The following is a 22,703-nucleotide window of genomic DNA, read 5'->3' on the forward strand; positions in this document are numbered from 1 at the left end:
CGATCTCTGGGAACCCTGCCTCCCAGGTAATGAGCATTAAGCTAAAATACCTTTGTTTAGTTCACAGGAAACATCCTGATCAGGCCCACCTGTGAATGACTGCAGGGAGGAAGAAATTAACACATCTCCTCTGGAGGCTGATGGAAGCCAGGAAGTGTTTGACTTTGCTCCCTCTTTTTAAAAATTAATTAATTAATTAATTATTTGGCTGTGCCAGTTCTTAGTAGTGGCACACAGGATCTTTGTTGAGGCATGTGGGATCTAGTTCCCTGACCAGGGATCAAACTCAGGCCCCCCTGCAGTGGGAGTGCAGAGTCTTAACCACTGGACCACCAGGGAAGTCCCTCTCCCTTTTAGTGTTTTTTCTATTTTTTAAAATAGATTTGTTTATTTATTTATTTATTTATTTTGGCTGCGTTGGGTCTTCATTGCTGCACATGGGCTTTCTCTAGTTGTGGCGAATGGGGGCTACTCTTCGTTGCAGTGCGAGGGCTTCTCATTGTGGTGGCTTCTCTTGTTGCAGAGCACAGGCTCTAGGTGAGCAGGCTTCAGTAGTTGTGGCTCGCAGGCTCCAGAGAGCAGGCTCAGTAGTTGTGGCGCACGGGCTTAGTGGCTCCGCAGCATGTGGGATCCTCCGGGACCAGGGATTAGAACCCTTGTCCCCCACGTTGGCAGGCAGACTGCCAACCACTGCGCCACCGGGGAAGTCCCTCAGTTTGTTTTTTAACAAGCCCCAAAATACAGTTCTAGCCAAACCAGCTAACTAACCCAGGACTTCCTCCTTTGCTCACACCTACTTTTTTTTTTTTTTAATAGATCTTTATTGGAGTATAATTGCTTCACAGTATGGTGTTAGTTTCTGTTACACAACAAAGCACATCAGCCATATGCATACACATGTCCCCATATCCCCTCCCTCTTGAGCCTCCCTCCCCTCCTCCCTATCCCACCCCTCTAGGTCATCACAAAGCACTGAGCCCATCTCCCTGTGCTGTGCTGCTGCTTCCCACCAGCCAACTATTTTATATTCGATAGTGATATATGTCGATGCTGCTCTCACTTCACCCCAGCTTCCCCCTCCAACCCCATGTCCTGAGGTCCATTTTCTATGTCTATCTCTTCATTCCTGCCCAGCAACTAGGTTCATCAGTACCATTTTTCTTTTCTTTTTTTTTTGGTTCCATATATATGCGTTAGCATATGGTATTTGTTTTTCTCTTTCTGACTTACTTCACTCTGTATGACAGACTCTAGGTCCATCCACCTCACTACAAATAACTAAATTTCGTTTCTTTTTATGGCTGAGTAATATTCCACTGTATATATGTGCCACATCTTCTTTATCCATTCATCTGTCAATGGACATTTAGGTTGGTTCCATGTCCTGGCTATCGTAAATAGTGCTGCAATGAACATTGTGGTACATGTGTCTTTTTGAATTATGGTTTTCTCAGGGTATATGCCCAATAGTGGGATTGCTGGGTCATATGGTAGTTCTATTTTTAGTTTTTTAAAGGACTTCCATACCATTTTCCATAGTGAATGTATCAATTTACATTCCCACCAACAGTGCAGGAGGGTTCCCTTTTCACCACACCCTTTCCAGCATTTATTGTTTCTAGATTTTTTGATAATGGCCATTCTGACCAGCGTGAGGTGATACCTCATTGTAGTTTTGATTTGCATTTCTCTAATAATTAGCGATGTTGAGCATCTTTTCATGTGCCTCTTGGCCATCTGTATGTCTTCCTTGGTGAAATGTCTATTTAGTCACCCCTGAAAGTGCTGAATGTGACTCCATTTGTATTGAACATCCAATCTGGAGAGATAGCAAGGAGATTAGTGGTTGCCTGAGGGCCGGGGGTGGAAACAGGGAGTGATTGCAAAGGACCCCAGAGGGTTTTTTTTTTTTTTTTAATTTTATTTATTTATTTTTGGCTGTGTTGGGTCTTTCGTTTCTGTGTGAGGGCTTTCTCTAGTTGCGGCGAGCGGGGGCCACTCTTCATCGCCGTGCACTGGCCTCTCACTGTCGTGGCCTCTCCCGTTGCGGAGCACAGGCTCAGTAGGTGTGGCTCACGGGCCCAGTTGCTCCGCGGCATGTGGGATCTTCCGGGTCCAGGGCTTGAACCCGTGTCCCCTGCATTGGCAGGCAGATTCTCAACCACTGCGCCACCAGGGAAGCCCCCCCAGAGGGTTTTAAGATAAAGCTGACAGGATGGGGGTTGGGTGTTGTGGCCTCTCCTTGGAGCCCTCAGTCCACAGGCTGTGACGGTTTATGGTGTACGTGGTTTACGTGTACTCTTCAGCTCTGAGTCATACATCTCCTGAAGATGCCTCTTCTGTTGCTGTTACCTTGTTCATACATTTTAGCAGGCTCTCTGGCTGGGAGCTCTGAGCCCCGGCAGGGCGTGGAATATAGGAAATAAGTTTCCCCCACTAAGAACACGAACAACGTTTATGCATTGGTATACGTTAATCAATCGAGGGAAAGAAGAAAGTTTAAGCAGTGTACCCAGTCTTTGCCTACTATAAACTCAATCTGCTTGATTACGATTGTTTCCTATGCTTGTCTCCTCACCTGACTGTCATCTCTATGAGGGCAGAGACCACCTCTGCTTTTCACTGCTTTTCCCAGCACTTTGCACAGTGCCTGGTGCACTGGAGGTGTTTCACGGATATTTCTTGAATAAGTGGATGGGAACAGGGTCCTTGTTTGTATTTTCAGCTGTATTTTCCATGCCCAGAGCACAGCTTGGCACACAGTATATTCTTAATCAATATTTATTGAATGAATGGGTGGAGTATTTGTCTGGGAATGACATTGTTTGCTCGTAAATAATAGGCGACTGATAACACCCCAGAGGTGGTGTGGATGTTGGGTTTTCTAAGGAAACTCAGCTAAGAGTCCCCCAGCTCATCTAAGCCTCAGGCAGTGTGCAAGGGGCTTAACCTGCACCATTTTATCAAATCCCTTCATGAATCCTAGAAGGTGGGTATCATTATGCTATCCATTATACAGAAAAGGAAATGGGGGCACAGAGAGGGCAAGCTACTGGCCCAAGGTCACACAGCTGTTAGCAGAGGAGGCAGCTGGCTCTGAAGCATGAGCCCTTAGCCCCTCTGCTCTCCTGCCCAGGAGGAACTTCTTTCTGGGGGGTGGGGGGCAGGGATGCATGTTTATTTTGGAGTCTGGGAAACCAAACTTGCTCTTATAAAACCCTTTTAGGAATTATAAACCAAGATCAATTTCTTCTGTCTGCACTGTGTTCTGTATCTCTTATGTAAAGTGGTATGAGGGTATTTACAATATGCTAGAACCTGGCTTTGAGGTTTCCAGAGGCAGGAGGTTCTGTCATATGCTCCATGTGTGGGGGTGACCTTAGGGGCCCTCATCCTGCGTGGACTTGCCAGACCAGGCTCAACAATGCTCAAAGCCCAAGCCCTCTTCCACCAGCTAAGACTTGGACACACATCCTAAAGAGCCCGGTTTTTCTTTTCTTTTTTCCTATTTAATTCTGCAAACATCTATTAAACACTTCTCTGCTCCAGGCAGTACAGTAGGAGCTGGGCACACAAAGAGAGCACCATATCGCCCATGCCCTAAGGTGGTTTAGCATCTGATGATAGAATCCACAAGTACACAAGTGTCAGAATAAGGTGCCCAAAGAGCCGTGTAAAAAAGAGGGAGGCAGGTGGGAGAATGGGAGAAGACTTCATGGGACAAGTGGCGTTCTAGGTGAATTTTAAAGGACAAATAAAATCTTAACTGAACTGGGGGATGGGGTCAGGATGGGTAATCCAGATGGAAAAAAGGGAACAGTGAAGACCTGGGAAACACAGAGTGTCTTGATGAAATGTTGCCGGGTCCAGTCTCCCTGACCACTGGTGTGGGAGGAGAGCAGAGGCACAGTCGCTGAGGGACAGAGAACCCAGGGACAGAGAATGGGACATGGTGACTTCAAGCTGGTCTAGCTCTCGCTGTCACATCCCTTTCCCTCCTGGTGGCTGGATGAGAATCCAGCCTGCATGTTTAACAGGAGACCTCAGGTGGTTCTGATGCAGGCAGCCACAGGCCACAGGTTGAGAAACTCTTCTAGGGAGGTCGTGAGCAGTGACAGGTTGAGAAACTCTTCTAGGGAGGTCGTGAGCAGTGACAGAACAAGGGAAATGAAGCCCCCCCTCCACACCATGGTAAATGCTCACAGGATCCATCTTCAGTAGAAGCTGAGGTGAAAAGACTCATCCACTGTTTTCACCTCTCTTCAGTGCCCGCAGCAACAGAAATCCAAAGAAGTGATTCAGGTGGGGTTCGCCTTGTGAATTTTTCTTCCCCGTTTGGATTAGGATTCCCTTTCCTTGAAAGTGACTTGTAAACTCAGGTTTCTCCTAGATCATTCCGTCCTGGTTTGGTAACTCAAGCCTTCCAAAAGTGAATCGGTGTCAGGCTCCATCAACTAATCCATCACAAATTCATATTAATCTTATATTACCCCCCGCCAACGCCCCCCGCCCCGGCCTACCCGGCCCAACCCAATCTGATTCTGTGCCTCTCTTGGTAAATTTTGTTTGAGAGGTAATGTGGAAGAAATTCCCGAAGAATACAAAGTGCCAAGTGGGTATTAAATTCTGGCTCCTGGTTTCCCAAGAAAACTACAATCTCAAAAGCAAGTCACACTTGCCAACAAAATCCAGGAATGTTCCTGTGGGCCTGACAGTTTAAGAGCACTTTCGGGAAGGCATCCGGGAGCAGCAGCAAAGAGGAATAGATAGAGGAGACCAACTCCCAAAGGACAGATTTAGAACTATTCCTCCCACTGGATTATTCAGTTGGGCAAAGAAAGAGCAAAGGGTATTTTAATTCAGATTCTCAAATATGTTTAAATTGTCACATAAATACGACCATCAGCCACTAAGAGCCTTCCAGTCCGAAGACTGGGTTTTTAGCTTTTTTTTTTTTTAACGCCCATGTGCACGTAGCCTGAAATCAGCACCATAGACACACCTGGACCTATAATTAGTTTCCAGGTCTTTTCCCAGATGAGATTAGTGTCAGGGCTCCACCTGACACATTTAGATATACTCACACTGAAGCAGAACAGGAGGGAAGAGAAGCAAGCTGGAATGAGAGAAACGTTGATGAGCCAGCTCCCCCCCAACCCCCGGCCACTGCCTTGGGACAAGCTCCCACGGAATGCGACATCATCACTGCAGGAGCAGGTAACATTTACCTGGCACCTACTACATCACAGGTACCGTTCTCAGTACTCTACAGACATAACTGTCACAGCTGTGGAGGTAATATTGGGATGGGTGCTATAATTATCCCAAGTGAAGTTGTCTGAAAGGCTGAGGAACAAGACCCAACTCCCCACTCAACTGCACTCTAAATTTATTCATATGCTCTGCGCCTGGGTCCATCCCAACCCCACCTCCCCAGCCCTGCTCCCCGAGGGGATGACACTGGATTGCTTTGCTTCGGCTGCCTCCTTCTCAGGGTGAGACCCAGGCCCCAGGACTAAGGAAGGAATGACGAAAGGCGTGCGTTTCACCTTCCTGGCGGGTGGCAGGCGTGGAACCATCCTTGTCAGTGGCTGCTGGGTGGTGTCGGTGTGGGCGGCCGCAGCTCTCCATCTGCTGGCGGGAGTTCCGCCAGGACGGAGATGAAGCCACCCAGGGCCGCGACAGCCATGGCCGTGTTGTGGGAAGAGCAGCCATCTGGGGAGGCAGAGGCCCTGCTGTGAGTGCTGGGGGGGATGGCCACCGTTCCATTGAGAGTACTTTTCAGATGTTCCCTCGGCCAGCCTGGGGGCGTGCGGCCACCAGAACTGTGTTCGTCACTTGTCCCCTGGCTCAACGATCCCCCCTCTGCCCTTCTTTGCTCCAAACCCCAGTGCACCAACCCCTCCAAACTACATTTCCCAGACTGCCTTGCTCACCACAGGCAGGCCCAGGTGGGGTGAGGGGAGAAGCCAGGGTATTTCTCCCCTTGCCCCTCTCTGTCTCCTCTGTGTCCAGCCTCTGCAGGCTCCACTCACCCCATCTCCTCTCACGGTCCCTCCAGCTCTGCCTCCAGGGAGGATGGGGGCTTCCGGCAGTGGTTAATGTCTGTGTTTTCTCACCTTTTCTGTTTTCAGCTCTTGCAGCACCTCTGAGTTCCCTATATTCAATTCCCTCTGCTGAAGTTCCTGATGCAGGTTCTGTTTTCCTGACTAGACTTTGACCGAGAGGGGTTATGTCTGTGACTTTCAGTGTGTAATACACCCAAACTTCTCTTTTATGTTCCCTTCACTGGAGACAGCATCTCTGGACTCCCCACTTTCAAAGAGGAGGGCATCAGAGACTCCTACCCTTCCCTCTAGCTCCCAAACACAAAGGCCCTCCACTCTGGCTCCTGGGTGATGCTAGGAGCCTGTTTTCCTTGAGTGCAAGCCATGTGTATCCTTTCTAGGTTTTGGTTTCATGTCTTGGTTATTTTCATTACCTGTAAATTGTTTTTCTCGCCTCTTCACTCTTCTCAAAAGATGCTGTTGGTACTGAATGGCTTTGGGTAATTCTTCATCTTCAGCAGCTGAGAGAAGAATGAAAGGTGAACTTCTCAAGATGGATTTTTAAATATTACTGGCTAAGCCCCCTACTCTTCACAACACCTCAAGCAACTCAAGTCTTCTCTTGAATGTGGAGGCTCTTCCGGAAGTTTCCTCGTGCCTCTGGGTAGATATACTTCCACACCACCTCAGTCTGCATCTACTGATGTTTCCCAAATTGTGGTTCCCCCAATCACCCATATCAGAATGGCCAGAGGAGCTCATTGAAAATGGGGGTCCACAGCCCCTCCACCTGCTGAATCTATAGGTCTGGAGGCCTGAGAATCTTCATTTTATAAATGCCTCTGTTTTAAAACAGACTATCTTATTTCAAAAGCTTTGGTCTTTGAGCATCCTAAGCTTCTCATTTGGGAAGCCAGCATTTACTGGGAGCCTTGTCTGTACCTGGCAAAAGCTAGGTGGTTTCATCTGTATTATGTCTACTCCTCACAGCTCAGGAAGGTGGAGATTATTTTGCTCATTTATTTATAGACAGGAAAATTGAGGCTCAGAGAGGTGAAGTGACTTACTCCAAAGAGGACCAGCTGTCTGGTGTCACATGGCTGGAAAGGGGCTGCATCCTCTGCCTTTCCACCCTCTGCTTCTTCTTCTTTTTTTTTTTCTCTATTTCTTCTTTTTATTCTTTATTTTTAAAAATTTTTGGCCACGACTCGCGGCATGTAGGAATCTTAGTTCCCTGACCAGGGATCAAACCCTGAACCCGTGTCCCCTGAAGTGGAAGAATGGAGTCTTAACCAGTGGACCGGTGGGGAAGTCCCAGATTCTTCTTTTTAAAAAAATTTTATTGAAGTACAGTTTACAATGTTGTGTTTAATTTCTGCTGTACAGCAAAGTGACTCAGTTATACATATACATATTCTTTTTCATATTCTTTTCCATTATGGTTTATCATAGGATATTGAATATAGTTCCCTCCACACCTGCTTCTATGACACCACCTCTCAGACATCTCCCCTGACTGACTATTCTGCCTAAAGAAGCTTCTCCAGTGTTCTTTTCTCTCTCAGCCTGATGTATCCTTCACAACCATTATCAGAACTCGCATTTCACTTACTGGTTTGTCTAGGTGGTTTCTGTCTCTTTTCCTCTTTCCTCTTTTCCCTGCCTAGTTTCTCCAGAGCCTAGAACTGTGTCTGGCATATAGTAGGTGCTCAGGGAATACTTGATGAAGAAATGAATTTGTTAACACAGGTGCAGGGGTCCAATATCTTCCAACAAGACCGCCTCTCATCCTGCAAAGTTTTGGCTTCCAAAACTCCGAGCCTATTTCCACGTGTGTGTGTGTGTGTGCGCGCGTGCATGTGTGTGCATGGACATGCATGTTGCCCATCTCTCTCTGCAACCCCCCAACACCAGTGCACCCTTTCCCCAACTGGCATAGAAGCCCAGCGCCCCCACCCCCACCCCTGCTCCCAGCCAGGGAGGAAGTACAGCTCACCTGGCTTCCCAAAGCATCCTTCCTGCGGCTTCTGCCAGCTGAGAATGGCCTCCAGCCACCGGAGTTTGTAGAAGTCGGAGAAGCCACCGATCCCACAGAACATGACTGGAAGCAAAGACAGGGGACCCTCTGCAGGCCTACCCCCCAGGCCCACCTCTTCCCCCTCCCCAAGGCCACCATGGTGCCACCTGCTAGAGAGAGGTGGCACCAGGAAGTGGGCACTCAACACAGTGGCTGCAAGGAGGCAGCCCTGAGGGTCTGCCTTAGTAAGCAGGGGCCCCCAAACCTGGGTCCTGCCTTGGTCAGTCTGTCCAGAGCTCCGTCACTGGGTCAGATCTTTGGGGCAGGAAGTAGTCAAAACAGTGGCAGACAAAATACAGGATGCCCACTTAAATTTATTTCCAATAAATGACAAATTAAAAATTGTTAAGTAGGACTTCTCTGGTGGTCCAGTGGTTAAGACTAAGTGCTTCCACTCTTCCACTGCAGGGAACGCAGGTTCGATCCCTGGTTGGGGAACTAAGATCCAGCGTGCCACACGGTGTGGCCAAAAAATTAAGAAAAAAATTAAGTATAGCCCATGCAATGTTTGGGATACACTTATACTAAAAATGTATTTGTTGTTTATCTGAAGTTCAAATTTGCCTGGGCCTCTTATATTTTCATTTGCTAAACCTGGCAGCCCTAGTGTGTGTGTGTGTTTGTGTGTGTGCCCAGAATCAGGGACACCCCGCTGCTTTGTTCCTAGAGCAGAATGCGGGGGCCCACTGTTTTCCATGAAGAGGTCCCGGGTGGGGTAGGCATATCCGATGGCCTCAGCTCTCCGGTTCAGGTCCATCATGTTGGCACAGAAGAGGTTCATGTAGCGCTGGCTCTGGCGGAACAGCCCCTTCGTGCATCCCCTCTGGGGGAACAAACACCAAAGAGACAAGGAAGTTGGTGGTCTGAGCGACACAGGTGCGCTGTTACAGGAAAAGACCTGCTGTTCGGAAACGGTTTTTTAAGTGGCTGCCTTTGGGGCAGCTCTTTTCCCTTTTCCCAAAATTTCTTCCCTATCCACACTCCCAGCCTGGTGGGGCTTAGTCACTGGGGGACAGAGAGAGCTGAGTTCGAGCCCCGGCTCTGCAGCTTAGGAGCTGTGCGACTTCCACCCACTAAGTTAACCTTTGTGAGCCTCAAGGCTTTCCATGGGGAAAGGGCGATGCCGATGGGAGCTACACCCGAGGGGCGCTCATGTCGGGGGGGGGGGGGGGGGGTGCGGTACCATAACCTGGAAGTGCCTGACACGACGCCAGACACCAGGGGGCGCTCTAAAGCGCTCTGTCACCGCATTCTGATTCCAGCCTAACCCCGCAAGCGGGCAGCTACAGCGCTGCTCAAAGCTTGGGCCGCGGAGCGGTTGCACGGAGAGGACAGGGGATGAGAACAGGCTTTGGAAACTTCTATAGCAATATGTCAGAGCAACTTTCTATCTGCTGAATCTAGTAATCACAATAACTTTCCTTGTAACTTGGCTTTTATTGTATTTACAAAAACACTGGGCTGTTACAGCTTACAAATAAATAATAAAAAAATCTATTAGACAAAATCAGCAAGTCCTTTCTTGGCTAAGAATTTCTGGACATTGAGTAACTTTTTTTTTTTTTAAAGGAACTCTTTATTTATTGATTTATTTATTTTTGGCTGTGTTGGGTCTTCGTTTCTGTGCGAGGGCTTTCTCTAGTTGTGGCAAGTGGGGGCCCCTCTTCATCGCGGTGCGCGGGCCTCTCACTATCCCGGCCTCTCTTGTTGCGGAGCACAGGCTCCAGACGCGCAGGCTCAGCAATTGTGGCTCACGGGCTTAATTGCTCTGCGGCATGTGGGATCTTCCCAGACCAGGGCTCGAACCCGTGTCCCCTGCATTGGCAGGCAGATTCTCAACCACTGCGCCACCAGGGAAGCCCTGAGTAACATTTTTGAATAGAGATAGCAAGCCCTACTTTGTATATAAATAAATATATGTTTAAAATGAGTATTTAGCGGGAGTTCCCTGGTGGTCTAGTGGTTAGGATTCAGTGCTTTCACTGCCATGGCCCGGGTTCATTCCCTGGTCGGAGAACTGAGATCCCACAAGCCCCACGGTGAGGCCAAAATAAAATAAAATAAAATGTGTATCTAGCAAATCTTGGCCTTGGAAGAGTGTTTGGGCACAGGAGAAGTGATGGTGGGGCTGTTTTGGTCTTGGTTTGGTTTTCTGGAAGCAGCTAGCTACTGACTTTGTTCTAAGACCTTTTTCCATCTCTTGTTTATTGAGTTCTTTCTGCTGCTTCCCTCTCTCTTTTTCTAATGCCCTATGATCCAGTTCAGCATGCAGAGTTCTCTGTGCAACAGAATCTCATCCCCCCCACCACCACTGTGGTTGGATTTCATGGCTAAAAATGACAGGCTGCTCACTTCCGCCTCCTGAGGTCTGAAGCAGGGGTTTAAAACCTGCTTATTTTCCAGCTGTGAACATACGAAACCACACTGTCACGAGCCCCTTTCAGTCATTCTTCCTCCTCCTTGGGCTGTGGCTGAGCCCACACCAGGCACTCACCATTCTGGCCGAGAGGAAGAAGAGCAGCTGGTGAGACAGGCAGTAGCCAGAGCAGCCGGGCCTGGTCATGAGGGTCTTGCAGAAATCGGAGAGCCTGCAGGGCTGGCTGCTGTTTGTCCTGTGGGAGAAGTGGTTCCAAGCTGTTAAAAGCGTCCTGAATGAAACCCGAGGGCACGGAGCCTTTCTTGGTCCTGATGCCCCCTCTAGTTATTAGACCCCCCAGTAGGGTCCAGGCACACAGCTGTGCCAGATAAACACAGGTGTCCTGTGTCTGGATTGGCTACATTGTTCCCCCCGGCACAGGGGAGGCGATGCTGGAGCTATCCTGGGTGAGGGGAGCCACCAGGGGCTGCGACTTCCCATTTCTCCGTGGGACCCCCAAGTACCATATTTCCCAGAATTGCCCTAAACAGCAGATCCCTGGACCCAGAACAGCAGATCCCCGGGCCTGGCATGACCACCCCCCCGTGCCAGGCCTGGCCTGCCCCATGGAAGGGACAGGGCAGGTCCCTCACTGGAGCATAGCCCCTCTGCAAGCCCAGCTGTGTCCTGGCCCGAACACCTCTCTGAAGGATGCTGAGAGGGTGGGAGCTCAGGCATCTGCTGCCCCTTCTGCTCATGGGTTCCAGGGGTCCCTGCACCTAGGGCTGCCCCTCGGGGGTTTGCTCCAAGCCCACTGCACAGCAGGTGAGCTAAACTAGGCTGGGTCCTTCTTTCTGGGGCATACAGCCCTGTCCTGCTTTCTGGGACTGGTTCTCCTAGCCAGATGCAGTTCACATTTGTTCTACAGAACCATAAAACAAATGTGAACTGCATCTGGAGAGGAGAACCGGTCCACCATGGGAGGTCAGCCCCCTGCAGTGGGGTCAGGGAAGGTTCTGGAGGAAGGATGCTGGAGCTGGCCTTCAAGTGTGAGCAGAGTTACTTAGGCACAGGGCCTGGGGTGGGGCAGGGTGGGAGGAGGCCCCACAGAGGCAACTGCCGGGCACAGGCAAAGGCTTTAAGTGGGAGGGAGCTGGTGCCTTTGAGAGTCTGAAGAGAGGCCCCAGGGCCTGGACCGGAGTGGCCTGGGGACCTGGAAGGGCAGAGGAGTTGGGGCTTTTCCTGAGAACAAGGAAGCTTCACACTGGGGTGGGGTGTTCACATGTGCTTTTTGGAAAGATCCCTCTGGTGTGGGGAGACCAGCCAGTTGGGGAGTGCAGGGCGTGGAGGTAGGTGATTGGAGCGGGCTGGAAGCCTTGGGTGGAGAGAGGGGGGCTGACTCACAGGGATGAGGGTGGGAGAAGGAACAGCTCTTGGGGGAGCTGGCGCCTGGTTTTGCCCAAACCCCTGGGGATTTGGAGAGTGAGTGGGATGGGAGGACTGGCGGAGGGCAAGCACTTTGGGGTTTTCCGGAAGCGGGGCCGTCCAGGGGGCCCACCCGGTTCCCAGCAGCTGCACCAGGCACAGGTCACTGTGCTCCTCTGAGAAGGGGTCCTGCCGCTCAAACGTGGAGTAGACCATGGAGGCCCTGGTGCGGGTCCAGATGTGCGGGAGCTTCCAAAACCCAGGCTCAATGGCTGGCTGGAACTCTGGCAGAGAGGAGAGGGTTGCGGGGAGACCCAGGAGCAGTGGCTCATGCCAAGCTTAACTGCCCCCCAGGTTCCTGTGGTTTTGAGCCCAGGAACGGGCTGTCCCTCCCCCGGCAGCCCTGAGCACACTCGGGTGCCTTCAGGGCTCCAAGCCTGGCCTGAGGGTTGGACACTGCATTTGAAACACTCAGGAAGCTCTTTCTCTAAAAAAATTTTAAAAAATCACTAGGAACAGTGTTGGGACGGGCTCTGACTAAATCTATCGCATCCCATGGAAGTTTGAGACATATAAGTAGGGTTAGTTGCCACCTTTTGTTCCGTTAGAATGTGGACCTCTTATGGAACAGACTTCACGGTGATACGGGTTGGGATGGTCTTAAGGACCAGGCCTGGGAGAGGGTGGGGGACGCTGACTGCAGAGGGACAGGCCGAAGCTCGGGAGGGCTGGGGTCTGGTCATGATGTCTGGCCAGTTATCTCCCCACTCACCCCCATGGACCTGGGACCTGGGAGTCTGGGAGGCAGAGCTGGACCATACAAGGAGCTGGTTTATATACCCACCCACCCACCCCCACCCAGGAACAACTCAGGCCAGGGCTTATAGGGTGGGACTCTTGATAGGGTGACTCAAGGCTGACAAAGAGACAGAGGCTCTGCATTATAGGGCACAAGAAAGATGCTAGCAAGATGCTAATGTTTGGGGACTTCCCTGGTGGTACAGTGGTTAAGAATCCGCCTGCCAATACAGGGGACATGGGTTTGAGCCCTGGTCTGGGGAGATCCCACATGCCATGGAGCAACTAAGCCCACGTTCACAACTACCGAGCCTGCGCTCTAGAGCCCGCGAGCCACAACTACTGAGCCCACACGCCACAACTACTGAAGCCCGTGCCCTCTAGAGCCTGTGCTCCGCAACAAGAGAAGCCACCATGATGAGAAGCCTGCGCACCGCAACGAAGAGTAGCCCCCGCTCACTGCAACTAGAGAAGGCCCGCGCGCAGCAATGAAGACCCAACGCAGCCAAAAATAAACTAAAAAAAAAAGAAGAAAATTAAAAAAAAAAAAAAGATACTAATGTTTGCCATGCAAAGGGCCGGATTACCTTTTAGATCTCTAACCTCCCTCTCCTCTGGTTTAGGATGGAGGCCCCCAAGCCTGGACGTGAGCTGAACAAATGAGGGAGACCCGTTCCCTACTTTCCACCGGCTCTGTGTGGGTGGGAGAGGTCATCTCAAGCTGAAGTCAAGGATGACTGAACATCCCCAGGACAGCTGGTTACAGATCATCCTGGACCCTCCCTTACACCGGAAGGAGCTCCACTAGGTTATTTCAGTAGACACTCCCAGAAGCCGTCTGTGTTCCTGAAGAAACAGAACTCCACCCACGCTCTTACCTCTTAGGTACTTGGGGTCACTCAGGTTGAGGTAGAAGATGGATCTGTGGAGAAGAGGAGCCAGCTTTTCCGCCAGCTTCCCTGCACGCCGGCCAAGTGGCTGCACCTGGGGGTCCCGGGCCCACTTCTCCTGAACACTTTTGAGCTGCACTGGGTGAGAGCAGAGTTCATTCATTCCAACATTGGACAAACCACATGGGCAGGAAAAAAATATCCCCAGTTATAATGCTTACTGAGCCTCTCAGCTTCTTCCAGCTCCTGAGGGGAAAAAATTCCCAGAGCTTTTTGAAAATTAGGCCTCTGTGGGGCTCAGCTGGGTACTGGGGGTGGGGCCAGAGTGAGGGAAAGTGGTGGCTAAGAGCTTGATTTCTGGAGGGGGGCCAGGGTTCAAATCCTGACTCTAATGCTTTCTTGTTGGGTGACCAGAGAAAGTCAGTTAATTTCTCTCTGCTTCACTTTCTTCATCTGTAGAATGAAGATAATGATAGTCCTTACTCCTTGGAGAAGGGGGTCATAAGGATTAAATGAGCTAATGCATACAGAGGACTTAACATTGTCCAGAGTGCAAAGGAAGCACTTAATAAAGTTTAGCTATTACTATTAGTTAGAGAGACTTAGGGTTTGCAGTCCAGGAGAAAAAAATGAGGGAGGGACCCAGATTGCAGAGTGGAGAGCCACTGTGTACAGTTGAGCAGGTTGTACACTGCACAAAGGCAGCACACACTAATATCATGGGTCTGTAACATGTTTTAAGACAATTTTCCAGCAGATGGCAGTCAAGCGACTTAAGAAAGGTGGCACCTTTTTCTAATTCTCCTAGAGGTGCCCTGTGGACTAGCAGTGGTAGGAGAGGATGGTGGTGGCTGGAAGAGGAGGTCACGAGGTAGCCAGAAAGAGAGGAGATGTGAGGGAGAGCATCAGTGCAGGGCTTAGAGGGTGAGATGATGTAGGGCAGTTGCCTTTAGGTAGGGCACTGTGTGGGGGAGGGTGGACGAGGTTTAAGGAGGGTGCTGAGCTAGTCTTGTGGGGTGATGGGCTCTGTGACACCCTCCCCCAACTTGGCTCCCTCTCTGAACTCGAACCAGGCAGTCTAGTTCTGAAGCATTGTTCTAGACCATTGGCTCTACCTGTAGATGGAGGGTCCTGCAGTGGCACCCAGGAGGGATGCTGAATCATCAAAGAGACCAGGTGAACCCAACCTGGCCTCATGGTGATCCTGGGTCCTGAGGCTTGTTTCTGTTTCTTCCTGCATGTGTGGCAGCTGCTGCTACATTCTGGAACCCCCTCATGGCTGACAGAGGCAGCTGGAGGGACCCTTTGCTCTCTTAGGTCAATGTCCACCTGTCTAGCACCAAGTGGAGAGGACCCGGGTGATCCATGGGTATTTTGTTGCTACTGGACTCCTTCCAGAATGTGAACCCCTTCTCTCTCTCCTGCGAAGGCTGAGAATGCAGGCAGGACCCTCAGAAGGAGTGCTGTGGTAGGCAGCTAATTTTCATGCCCCTTCAGCCCCCTCCCACTTGGAATGGGGCTGACCTGTGAAACTAAGAACTTAGGGAAATAGTGACATGTGACTTCCAAGGCTCGGTTGTAAAAGACATTGAGGCTTCCACCTGGCTCTCTCCTGGGTCACTCGCTCTGGGTGAAGCGGCCACCATGTTGTGAGGATGCTCAAGCAGCCCAGGGAGGGGCCCGTGTTGTGGGGAACCGAGGCCCCCAGCCACTAGCCAGCACCACCGCTCCAGGTCTGTGAGTGAGCGAGGTGGCTCCTCCAGCCCCAGTGAAGCCTTCAGATGACCACAGCTCCGCTGGCCTCTGGATGGCAACCTGAGTCAGAACCACCCAGCTAAGCTGCTCCTGGATTCCTGACCCATAAAAACCATGTGATAACAACTGTTGTTGTGGTTTCAAGCAGCTAAATCCTGGGGTAATTTGTTGTGCAGCCATCGGTTATTGCAAGGAGAAGGGGCAGCGACCGTGGAGAGGGGAGGAGGGTGCGGCCCTGCTTGAGGCTGTTACGCGGCGCCCACTTGGACCACCGCTTCCCTCCTTCCAGCTGCGGCTGCCCTGGAATGACTCAAAGAACAGTGCAGAGTCAGACAGTGCAGGGTTCGAATCTACCTCCTCTGACTCGCTGTGTGACCTCGGACATTTTCTAAAGCCTATCCCCTCCTTGGCAAAAAGGGGATGATAATAATAATGGACTTATGTCAAGGGTTATGGGGAGAAGTCAGTGAACACCCCGCGTGTGCGCTCAGGTCTGCCAGTGCTTAGCGGGTACCCGGTGAACATCAGCTTTTACTGTCGTGGGCACCCCAGAGGGCACGGAGCCCAGGTAGCCACTGCCCCTCCCCTCCCTCTCCATAAGGAAACACAGACCCATGGGGCTGCTACTAAGAGCCTGTCACCACGATCTGGAATGTTCATTCAACCACTTCTCCACGACCAGTGCTGTGCTCAGCACCCAGGGGGGATATAAAAGTCAGGACAATGGCCACATTGCCCTCAAGGGGTGTTACAGCAGGTGGATTTGAATCCTAGACCCCCTTCTTATCAGCTGTGAGGTGTCAGGAGGCCACTGAACCTCTCTGTGCCTCAATTTCCCCACCTGTAGAAGGAGCAAAACAGAGCACCCTCTCTGGGTTGTTGGGTGATTACATGTGGCAGGTGCCCAGGCAGCACCCAGGCATGTCTGTGGGGCCCTGTTGAGGCTTCGTGGGCCCGAGACGCTTTTGCCTTTGTTGGCCCCCTCCTCCATTAAAAAAGTACATTGAAGATTGCTTTACAACTGGGATGGTATAAAGACAGATAAAGACAGAATGTAATATATTGAAGCATTTTCTTTGACCTAAAAGTTCACTTTTTGGGACTTCCCTGGTGGCCTAGCCTAGTAGCCAAGCTTTCACTGCTGTGGCCTGGGTTCAATCCCTGGTCAGGGAACTGAGATCCTGCAAGCCGCGTGGCATCGCCAAAAAAAAAAAAAAAAAAGTTAACATCCTTCTTCCTATTTTAAGAGAAATTAAAACATTTTCATGGGTCCCTAAAAGTATCGTGCACCTAATGGGGAAATCGGCCCTGTGTGTTTATTATGATTAATTTCTAGAGGAGTAAGACAGGGCTGGGGTTAAAAGAAGGAGACCATGGCATCTGTCTTGCCGCACCCTGGTCCTGGCCTGGAGGGGAGGGGACTGGGATCTTGAGGGTCTCCAGGATGCAGCCTGGGGGAGAGGGGGTCAGAGGTGTGGGGAGGACACAAGGAGGCCCCGAGGCAGTGAGGCCAAGATGCAGGTGCAGACCCATCCCAGAGCCCCACCTCCTGCTGGGATCTGGAGTCCTGGTGGGTGGAAAGCAGCCCGGGCAACGCAGAGGGGGTGATACAGGAGTGGGGCCAGCCAGAGCCCCAGAGGGGGTGATACAGGAGTGGGGCCAGCCAGAGCCCCAGGTCGACACCAAGCTGGCTCTTTGTCACTTGGGTCAGGGAGCGGCTCCCGGCAACCTGTGGTGTGTGTGTGGGGTGGCTCCCTGTTTTTCTTGGCCTGTCTCCAGCCCCCTCCTTGGGGATCTTATATCCCTCAAAGCTGAACAAACACTTGGCCCTTTTCTAGGAGACTTCAGGCAGCTTTGGCTGGACGTGGTGGGAGCTGAGGCTGCCACCCTCCCGTGACTACCCCTTCACAGGGCCCACTCCCTCTGCCCGCTTTTGTCCTGGCATGTCAGGAGGAAGGGACTGTCAAATGAATCATTTCCTCCTGGGAAAATAATAATTTCCAAATCTTTTCTTGAGGGGCCTCTGAATCCTTCCTGCTTTTAAAAAAATTGATCACAGCGGGGCTCCAGACACCCAAAAGGAGCAAGCCACCCTGTGCCCCTCTTTCCTTATAGTTAAAGCAGACTATTTGGGGACCAGAAGGTGGGCAGGTCCCAGGGGTGCAGAGCAGGCAGGTGACAGGCAGAGAACTGGATTCCCGGTGGCCAGTCCGGGACAACGAAAGCGCACCCACCTTCCAGCACCCGGAAGCCCACCACGCCATCCAGGTTGATTTCGGGCAGCCTCTTCTTCAGGAAGGACGTGGCTCTCTCCAGCGCAGAGAGGATGAGGCCCGTGATGGTGGCCTTGCCCTCTGGGGTGTCCGGCGGTGGCAGCAAGGAGGGCTGCAGTGGCCAGGGTGCCAGCAACAAGAGCAGGAGGAGCAGGAGCCCTGGGCTGGACATGGCCGGCCTTCTGCGAGAGTCTGGGGAGCGCTTCAGCCCCAGGCCAGCCCACCTCCACACTCCCTCCTCCTCCTCCCCCTTTCCCTGCAGAGCTGCAGAGGAGTGGCCGGGTAGGGCTGATCCAGCAGCCGGGGGTGGCCTGGGCAGAGAGCTCTCAAAGGGCAGCTGCAGGGGACTGACTCTGGGGGTGGCAGCCCTGGATGTGGAGCCAGCTGGCCGAAGGCTGGAGAGAGAGGCCTACCCTTTCCTTCTCACCCCTGACTCTCCAGGCCCACAGGCTATCTTTGATCTAGCAATTGCAAAAGTTTTTTTTTTTTTTTCTTTTAATTTTATTTATTGTTTTTGGCTGCGTCGGGTCTTAAGTTGCGGCATGTGGGATCTTTCGATGCAGGATGCGGACTCTTCGTTGTGGCGCGTGGGCTTCTCCCTAGTTGTGGCGTGCGGGTTTTCTCTCTCTAGTTGAGGCGCGTGAGCTCAGTAGTTGTGGCACACAGGCTTAGTTGCCCGGCGGCATGTGGGATCTTAGTCCCTGACCAGGGATCGAACCTGCATCCCCTGCATTGCAAGGAGGATTCTTTACCACTGGACCACCAGGGAAGTCCCTTTTTTAAAAATAAGTTTGGGATAAGCTCATTTGAGGGCACACCTACCCCCTGAACTGAGCAGAGGATTTCTTAGAGTGGAGCCTGTCCAGTAGGGACAGAATATGAGCTGCAAAGGGTGAGCTTCGTGGGTGCTTCAAAATCGTCTAGTGGCCACATTAAAAAAAAGCAAAGAGAAGCAGGTGAAATGAATTTTAACAATCTATTTTATTTGAAAAAATAGATCCCAATATCCAAAATATTATCTTTTCAACTTGCTGTCAACATGAAAAATCAATAAAAATTAATTTTTTGCATTCTTTTTTTAATATCATTTTTCTCCTACAAAGTCTTTGAAATCTGGGGAGTATTACACTCGTGGCACATTTCAGCTCAGGCTGGGTACATTTCAAGAGACCCACAGCCACGTGTGCTTCTCGTATCAGGACAGTGAGGACTTAGTGCCCTCATGCAGCTCACTCACTGTGAAAGTACATCTGTTTCCCTGCAAAATGTCACTGTTGGAGTACTGGGTGCTATCCCGAACCTCACTGGAACTACTACGTGTATGCATGCCATATGCCCTTTCTAAAGAAATCTGAATTCAGAAACATATCTGGTCCCCAGGGTTTCAGTTAAGAGATTATAGATCTGTAAGAATAAAAATACCACCACCAAAATGTGCATCTGATGTTCCTTGTGGGCAGGCTCCAGGTCAGGGTTTCTCAATCTTTTTATTTTTCATTCTTGCCCTTCTCCAGCCTTGTAAGACATTTCCCTGTGAACATTTAAAAATAGTAGCTTTTTTGAGATATAATTTGTTACCGAGTCCAAGCTCGCTCCATTCGCCGCACGACAGGCCAATGAATGGGGAGACGAGGTGTTTTGGGAAGGAGTATGACTTTATTCGGAAAGCTGGCAGACCAAGAAGATGGCAGACTAGTGTCTCTGGTAAACCATCTTATGGGGTTTGGATGCCAGTTTCTTTTATAGTACAGAGAAGGGGAGGAGATGAGGAAGTAAAGTAAAAAGGCCATAATTACAAAATTCCCTGGTGAGGGGATGTGTTAATTTCTTCTTTCTTGAAGCCATCCACAGGTGAGCGGCGTCAGATTACCTCCCTGTGAGCTGAACAGAGGCACTTGAACTTTCAGGCAGAGGGGCAGGGTTCCCTGAGGCAGGCCATTATGTATGATTATAATAACAAAAGCAACGAAAAGCAAAGGTTAAAGGCAAAGAAACAGATTGAACATGGAGTCCAATTTAGCTCTTCCCTGTTACAAATTCACATGCCCTTTTAAAGTATACACTTTGGCAGTGTCTCTTAAAGTATATTCACAAAGTTGTGCAAACACCACCACTGTCTAATTCTGAAATATATTCATCACCCAAAAAAGAAACCCCACATCCATCAGCAATCACCCCCCATCCACCGTGACCTCAGCCCCTGGCAACCACTGCTCTGCTTTCTGGTTCCGTGGATTTGCCTACTCTTGACATTTCACACAAATACTCATTCAATATGTGACCTTTTGTGTCTGACTTCTTTCACTGAGCATAACGTTTTCAAAGTTCATCTATCTTGTAGCATGAATCAGTGCTTCATTCCTTTTTTATGCCTGAAAAATATTCCACTGTATGGATAGATCACATGTTATCCATTCATCAGTTGATGGGCACTTGAGTTGTTTCCATCTTTCTGCTACTGTAAGTGACGGTGATATAAACATTCATTTACGGGTTTTTGTTTGAAAACCTGTCTTCAGTTCTCTAGGGTATACGCCTAGGAGTGCAATTGCTGGGTCACGGGGTAACTGTACGCTTACGTTTAACTTACCGATGAACTGCCAGACTACTTTCCACAGCAGCTGCACCATTTTCCACAACCACCAGCGATGTGGGAGGGTTCCTCCTGCACAAGTTTTTGTTCAGAACTCCTGTGAAATTTTTGTTTGGCCGCACTGCGCAGCATGTGGGGTCTTAGTTCCCCAGCCAAGGACTGAACCCATGACTCCTGCATTGGAAGCACAGAGTCTTAACCACTGGACCGCCAGGGAAGTCCCCTGTTGAAAATTTTTTTAAAAAGATTTATTTATTTATTTTTGGCTGCATCGGGTCTTAGTTGCTGCACGCGGGCTCTTTGTGGTGGTGCTTGGGCTTCTCTCTAGTTGTGGAGTGCGGGTTTTCTCTTCTCTAGTTGTGGCGTGCAGGCTCCAGGGCATGTGGGCTCTGTAGTTTGCAGCACGCGGGCTCTAGTTGAGGCGTGCGAGCTCAGTAGTTGTGGCACGAGGGCTTAGTGGCCCCGCGGCATGTGGGATCTTAGTGCCCTGACCAGGGATCGAACCCGCATCCCCTGCATTGTAAGGCGGATTCGTTACCACTGGACCACCAGGGAAATCCCCTGGTGAAATTTTAATACTACAGATATATTGCATATTTGTTTGTGTGCTGTATCTATATCTGCGCTTTATACATAAGAAGAGTTTTTCTTTACTCCTCAAGAACCGTTTTTTGCTGGCTTGGGTGTGCCACTGAGAACGACTGTTCCAGATGAAGCCTGTCACTATCATCACTTCTGTTAACCCCTACAACAACCTCTCAAGTGGGTACTATTCTTATCCCCTTTTGTACCTTAAAATCTGAGGTTCTGGGGGGAAAGTGACTTATTTTGACCCCCTGTCTCACAGCTAGGATGAGGTAGTTCAGGGATTCCAACACCTGAGTCCACATCTTTTTTTTTTTTTCTTCTTTTAAAATTTTTATTATTATTATTTTAAAATTTATTTGTGGCTGCATTCGGTCTTCGTTGCTGTGCGCGGGGCTTTCTCTTGTTGTGGCGAGTGGGGGCTACTCTTTGTTGCAGTGCCCGGGCTTCTCAGTGCGGTGGCTTCTCTTGTTGCGGAGCATGGGCTCTAGGCACGCAGACTTCAGTAGTTGTGGCACACAGGCTCAGTACTTGTGGCTCGCGGGCTCTAGAGCACAGGCTCAGTAGTTATGGTGCATGGGCTTAGGTGCTCCGCGGCATGTGGGATCTTCCCGGACCAGGGCTCAAACCCGTGTCCCCTGCATTGGCAGGTGGATTCTTAACCACTGCGCCACCAGGGAAGTCCCCCGAGTCCACATCTTAATCTTGGAAATTCTGCCAAGGTTCAGCCTCCTGTCTCTGGAAAGGGAAACAGTACCCTCTTGACCTCTGGGAGGACTGAATTTCATGTGTGACGTTGGCCAAGTGGGCCAGCAGTACAAGCAGGACTGGCTTGTGATGCATCCTGCTTCTCTATCTCCCTAGAGAAATGATCCCAACGCCTTCCTCAATCAGGCTTTCATATTCCAGGAGGAGGCGTTTACCTCTGGTTTGTCACAACCATGGCGCCTGGTCCTTATCCTCTTAGATCATCAGAACAAGAGGGGCGCTCTGAGATGTGAAGTCCCCCTCCCTTAATTTACAGGTCAGGAAAGCCAACTGATAGAGAGTGACTTGCTCAAGATCAAGGCACCCCTGAGGCCGAGGTCTCTGGATCCCAGCCCCGTCCCACCTCAGAGGGTGCCCGGAGTGGGCAGGGCATGTGTTCCAGCTTCACACCCCTGGCAATGTAACCGAAGGCAGAGGCCTCCCTGGGAACTGGGGCATTAACGAGGCCACCCATGGTGTCTGTCTGCCCATCCCTCCATCCGTACGTATGTACTCGTCCTTCTTACCCTCTTCTACCCTTAGGTTTCAAGCCCTGCCTCTGCCACACACTCCCTAATGTTGTGACCTTCAATGACCTCATCTGTAAGAAGGGGAGTCACAGGGCTATTGGGAGAAGCAAATGAGATACATGCCAAGTCCTGAGCTGGGTTCTAGGGTCCCTGGTGTTGCCCCATCCAGGCTCTCATCAAGGGAGGAGGCGCTGTGTCATTTTTCTAATATGTGGGTGGGTGAGGTGGGGCTGAGGGCAGGTGGTCTCTGTGCCTGACCGTGCAGGTTCTGGGGCAGCTCCCAAGGCGAGGGCAGAGGGGGTGGCTTCAAGGGGACCTCTTTCAAAGTCAAAGCGCTGTCACATAGATCCACACAAAACTCTTTAGTGTGGTTACTTTGGGAGGTGAGACAGGAGGGTCAGTGGGGAAATTTTCCCTTCTTACTATGGATACTTAAAATCATTCTGGTTTTTATTTCCTTCATTGTCCTTCTCTCTCTCTGTCTCTATTTTTTCCTTTCTTTTTTTTTTCTTTTTTGGCTGTGCTATGCTGCTTATGGGATCTTCGTTCCCCCGCCAAGGATTGAACTCCGGCTCTCGGCAGTGAAAGTGCAGAGTCCTAACCACTGGACTTCCAGGGAACTCCTTC

At 50.6% G+C, this 22,703-nt stretch overlaps 1 protein-coding gene across 3 annotated transcripts; it reads right to left on the reverse strand.

Moving 5' to 3' along the window:
* Positions 1–5,372: 5,372 nt before the first annotated feature.
* On the reverse strand, positions 5,373–17,905 carry LOC309614212 (UPF0764 protein C16orf89). Of its 3 annotated transcripts, XM_082362312.1 has the most exons (8): positions 17,583–17,873; positions 13,582–13,731; positions 12,039–12,189; positions 10,619–10,736; positions 8,812–8,947; positions 8,044–8,148; positions 6,482–6,568; positions 5,373–5,715 (listed from the first exon to the last, which is right to left on the reverse strand). In XM_082362312.1, exons 1-8 carry the CDS (start codon positions 17,791–17,793, stop codon positions 5,585–5,587), a joined length of 1,089 nt encoding a protein of 362 aa, XP_082218438.1. In that variant the 5' UTR covers positions 17,794–17,873; the 3' UTR covers positions 5,373–5,584. The 3 variants fall into 3 exon arrangements, with proteins under 3 accessions (XP_082218438.1, XP_082218437.1, XP_082218439.1); XM_082362311.1 differs by lacking the exons at positions 5,373–5,715; positions 6,482–6,568; positions 8,044–8,148 and having other exon boundaries at positions 8,155–8,947; positions 17,583–17,905; XM_082362313.1 differs by lacking the exons at positions 5,373–5,715; positions 6,482–6,568; positions 8,044–8,148 and having other exon boundaries at positions 8,155–8,947; positions 13,582–13,726; positions 17,583–17,748.
* Between the last annotated feature and the right edge of the window lie 4,798 nt (positions 17,906–22,703).

Source organism: Balaenoptera borealis (genome assembly GCF_965194805.1).
Source record: "Balaenoptera borealis genome assembly, chromosome: 16".
NCBI classification, from domain to species: Eukaryota; Metazoa; Chordata; class Mammalia; order Artiodactyla; family Balaenopteridae; genus Balaenoptera; species Balaenoptera borealis.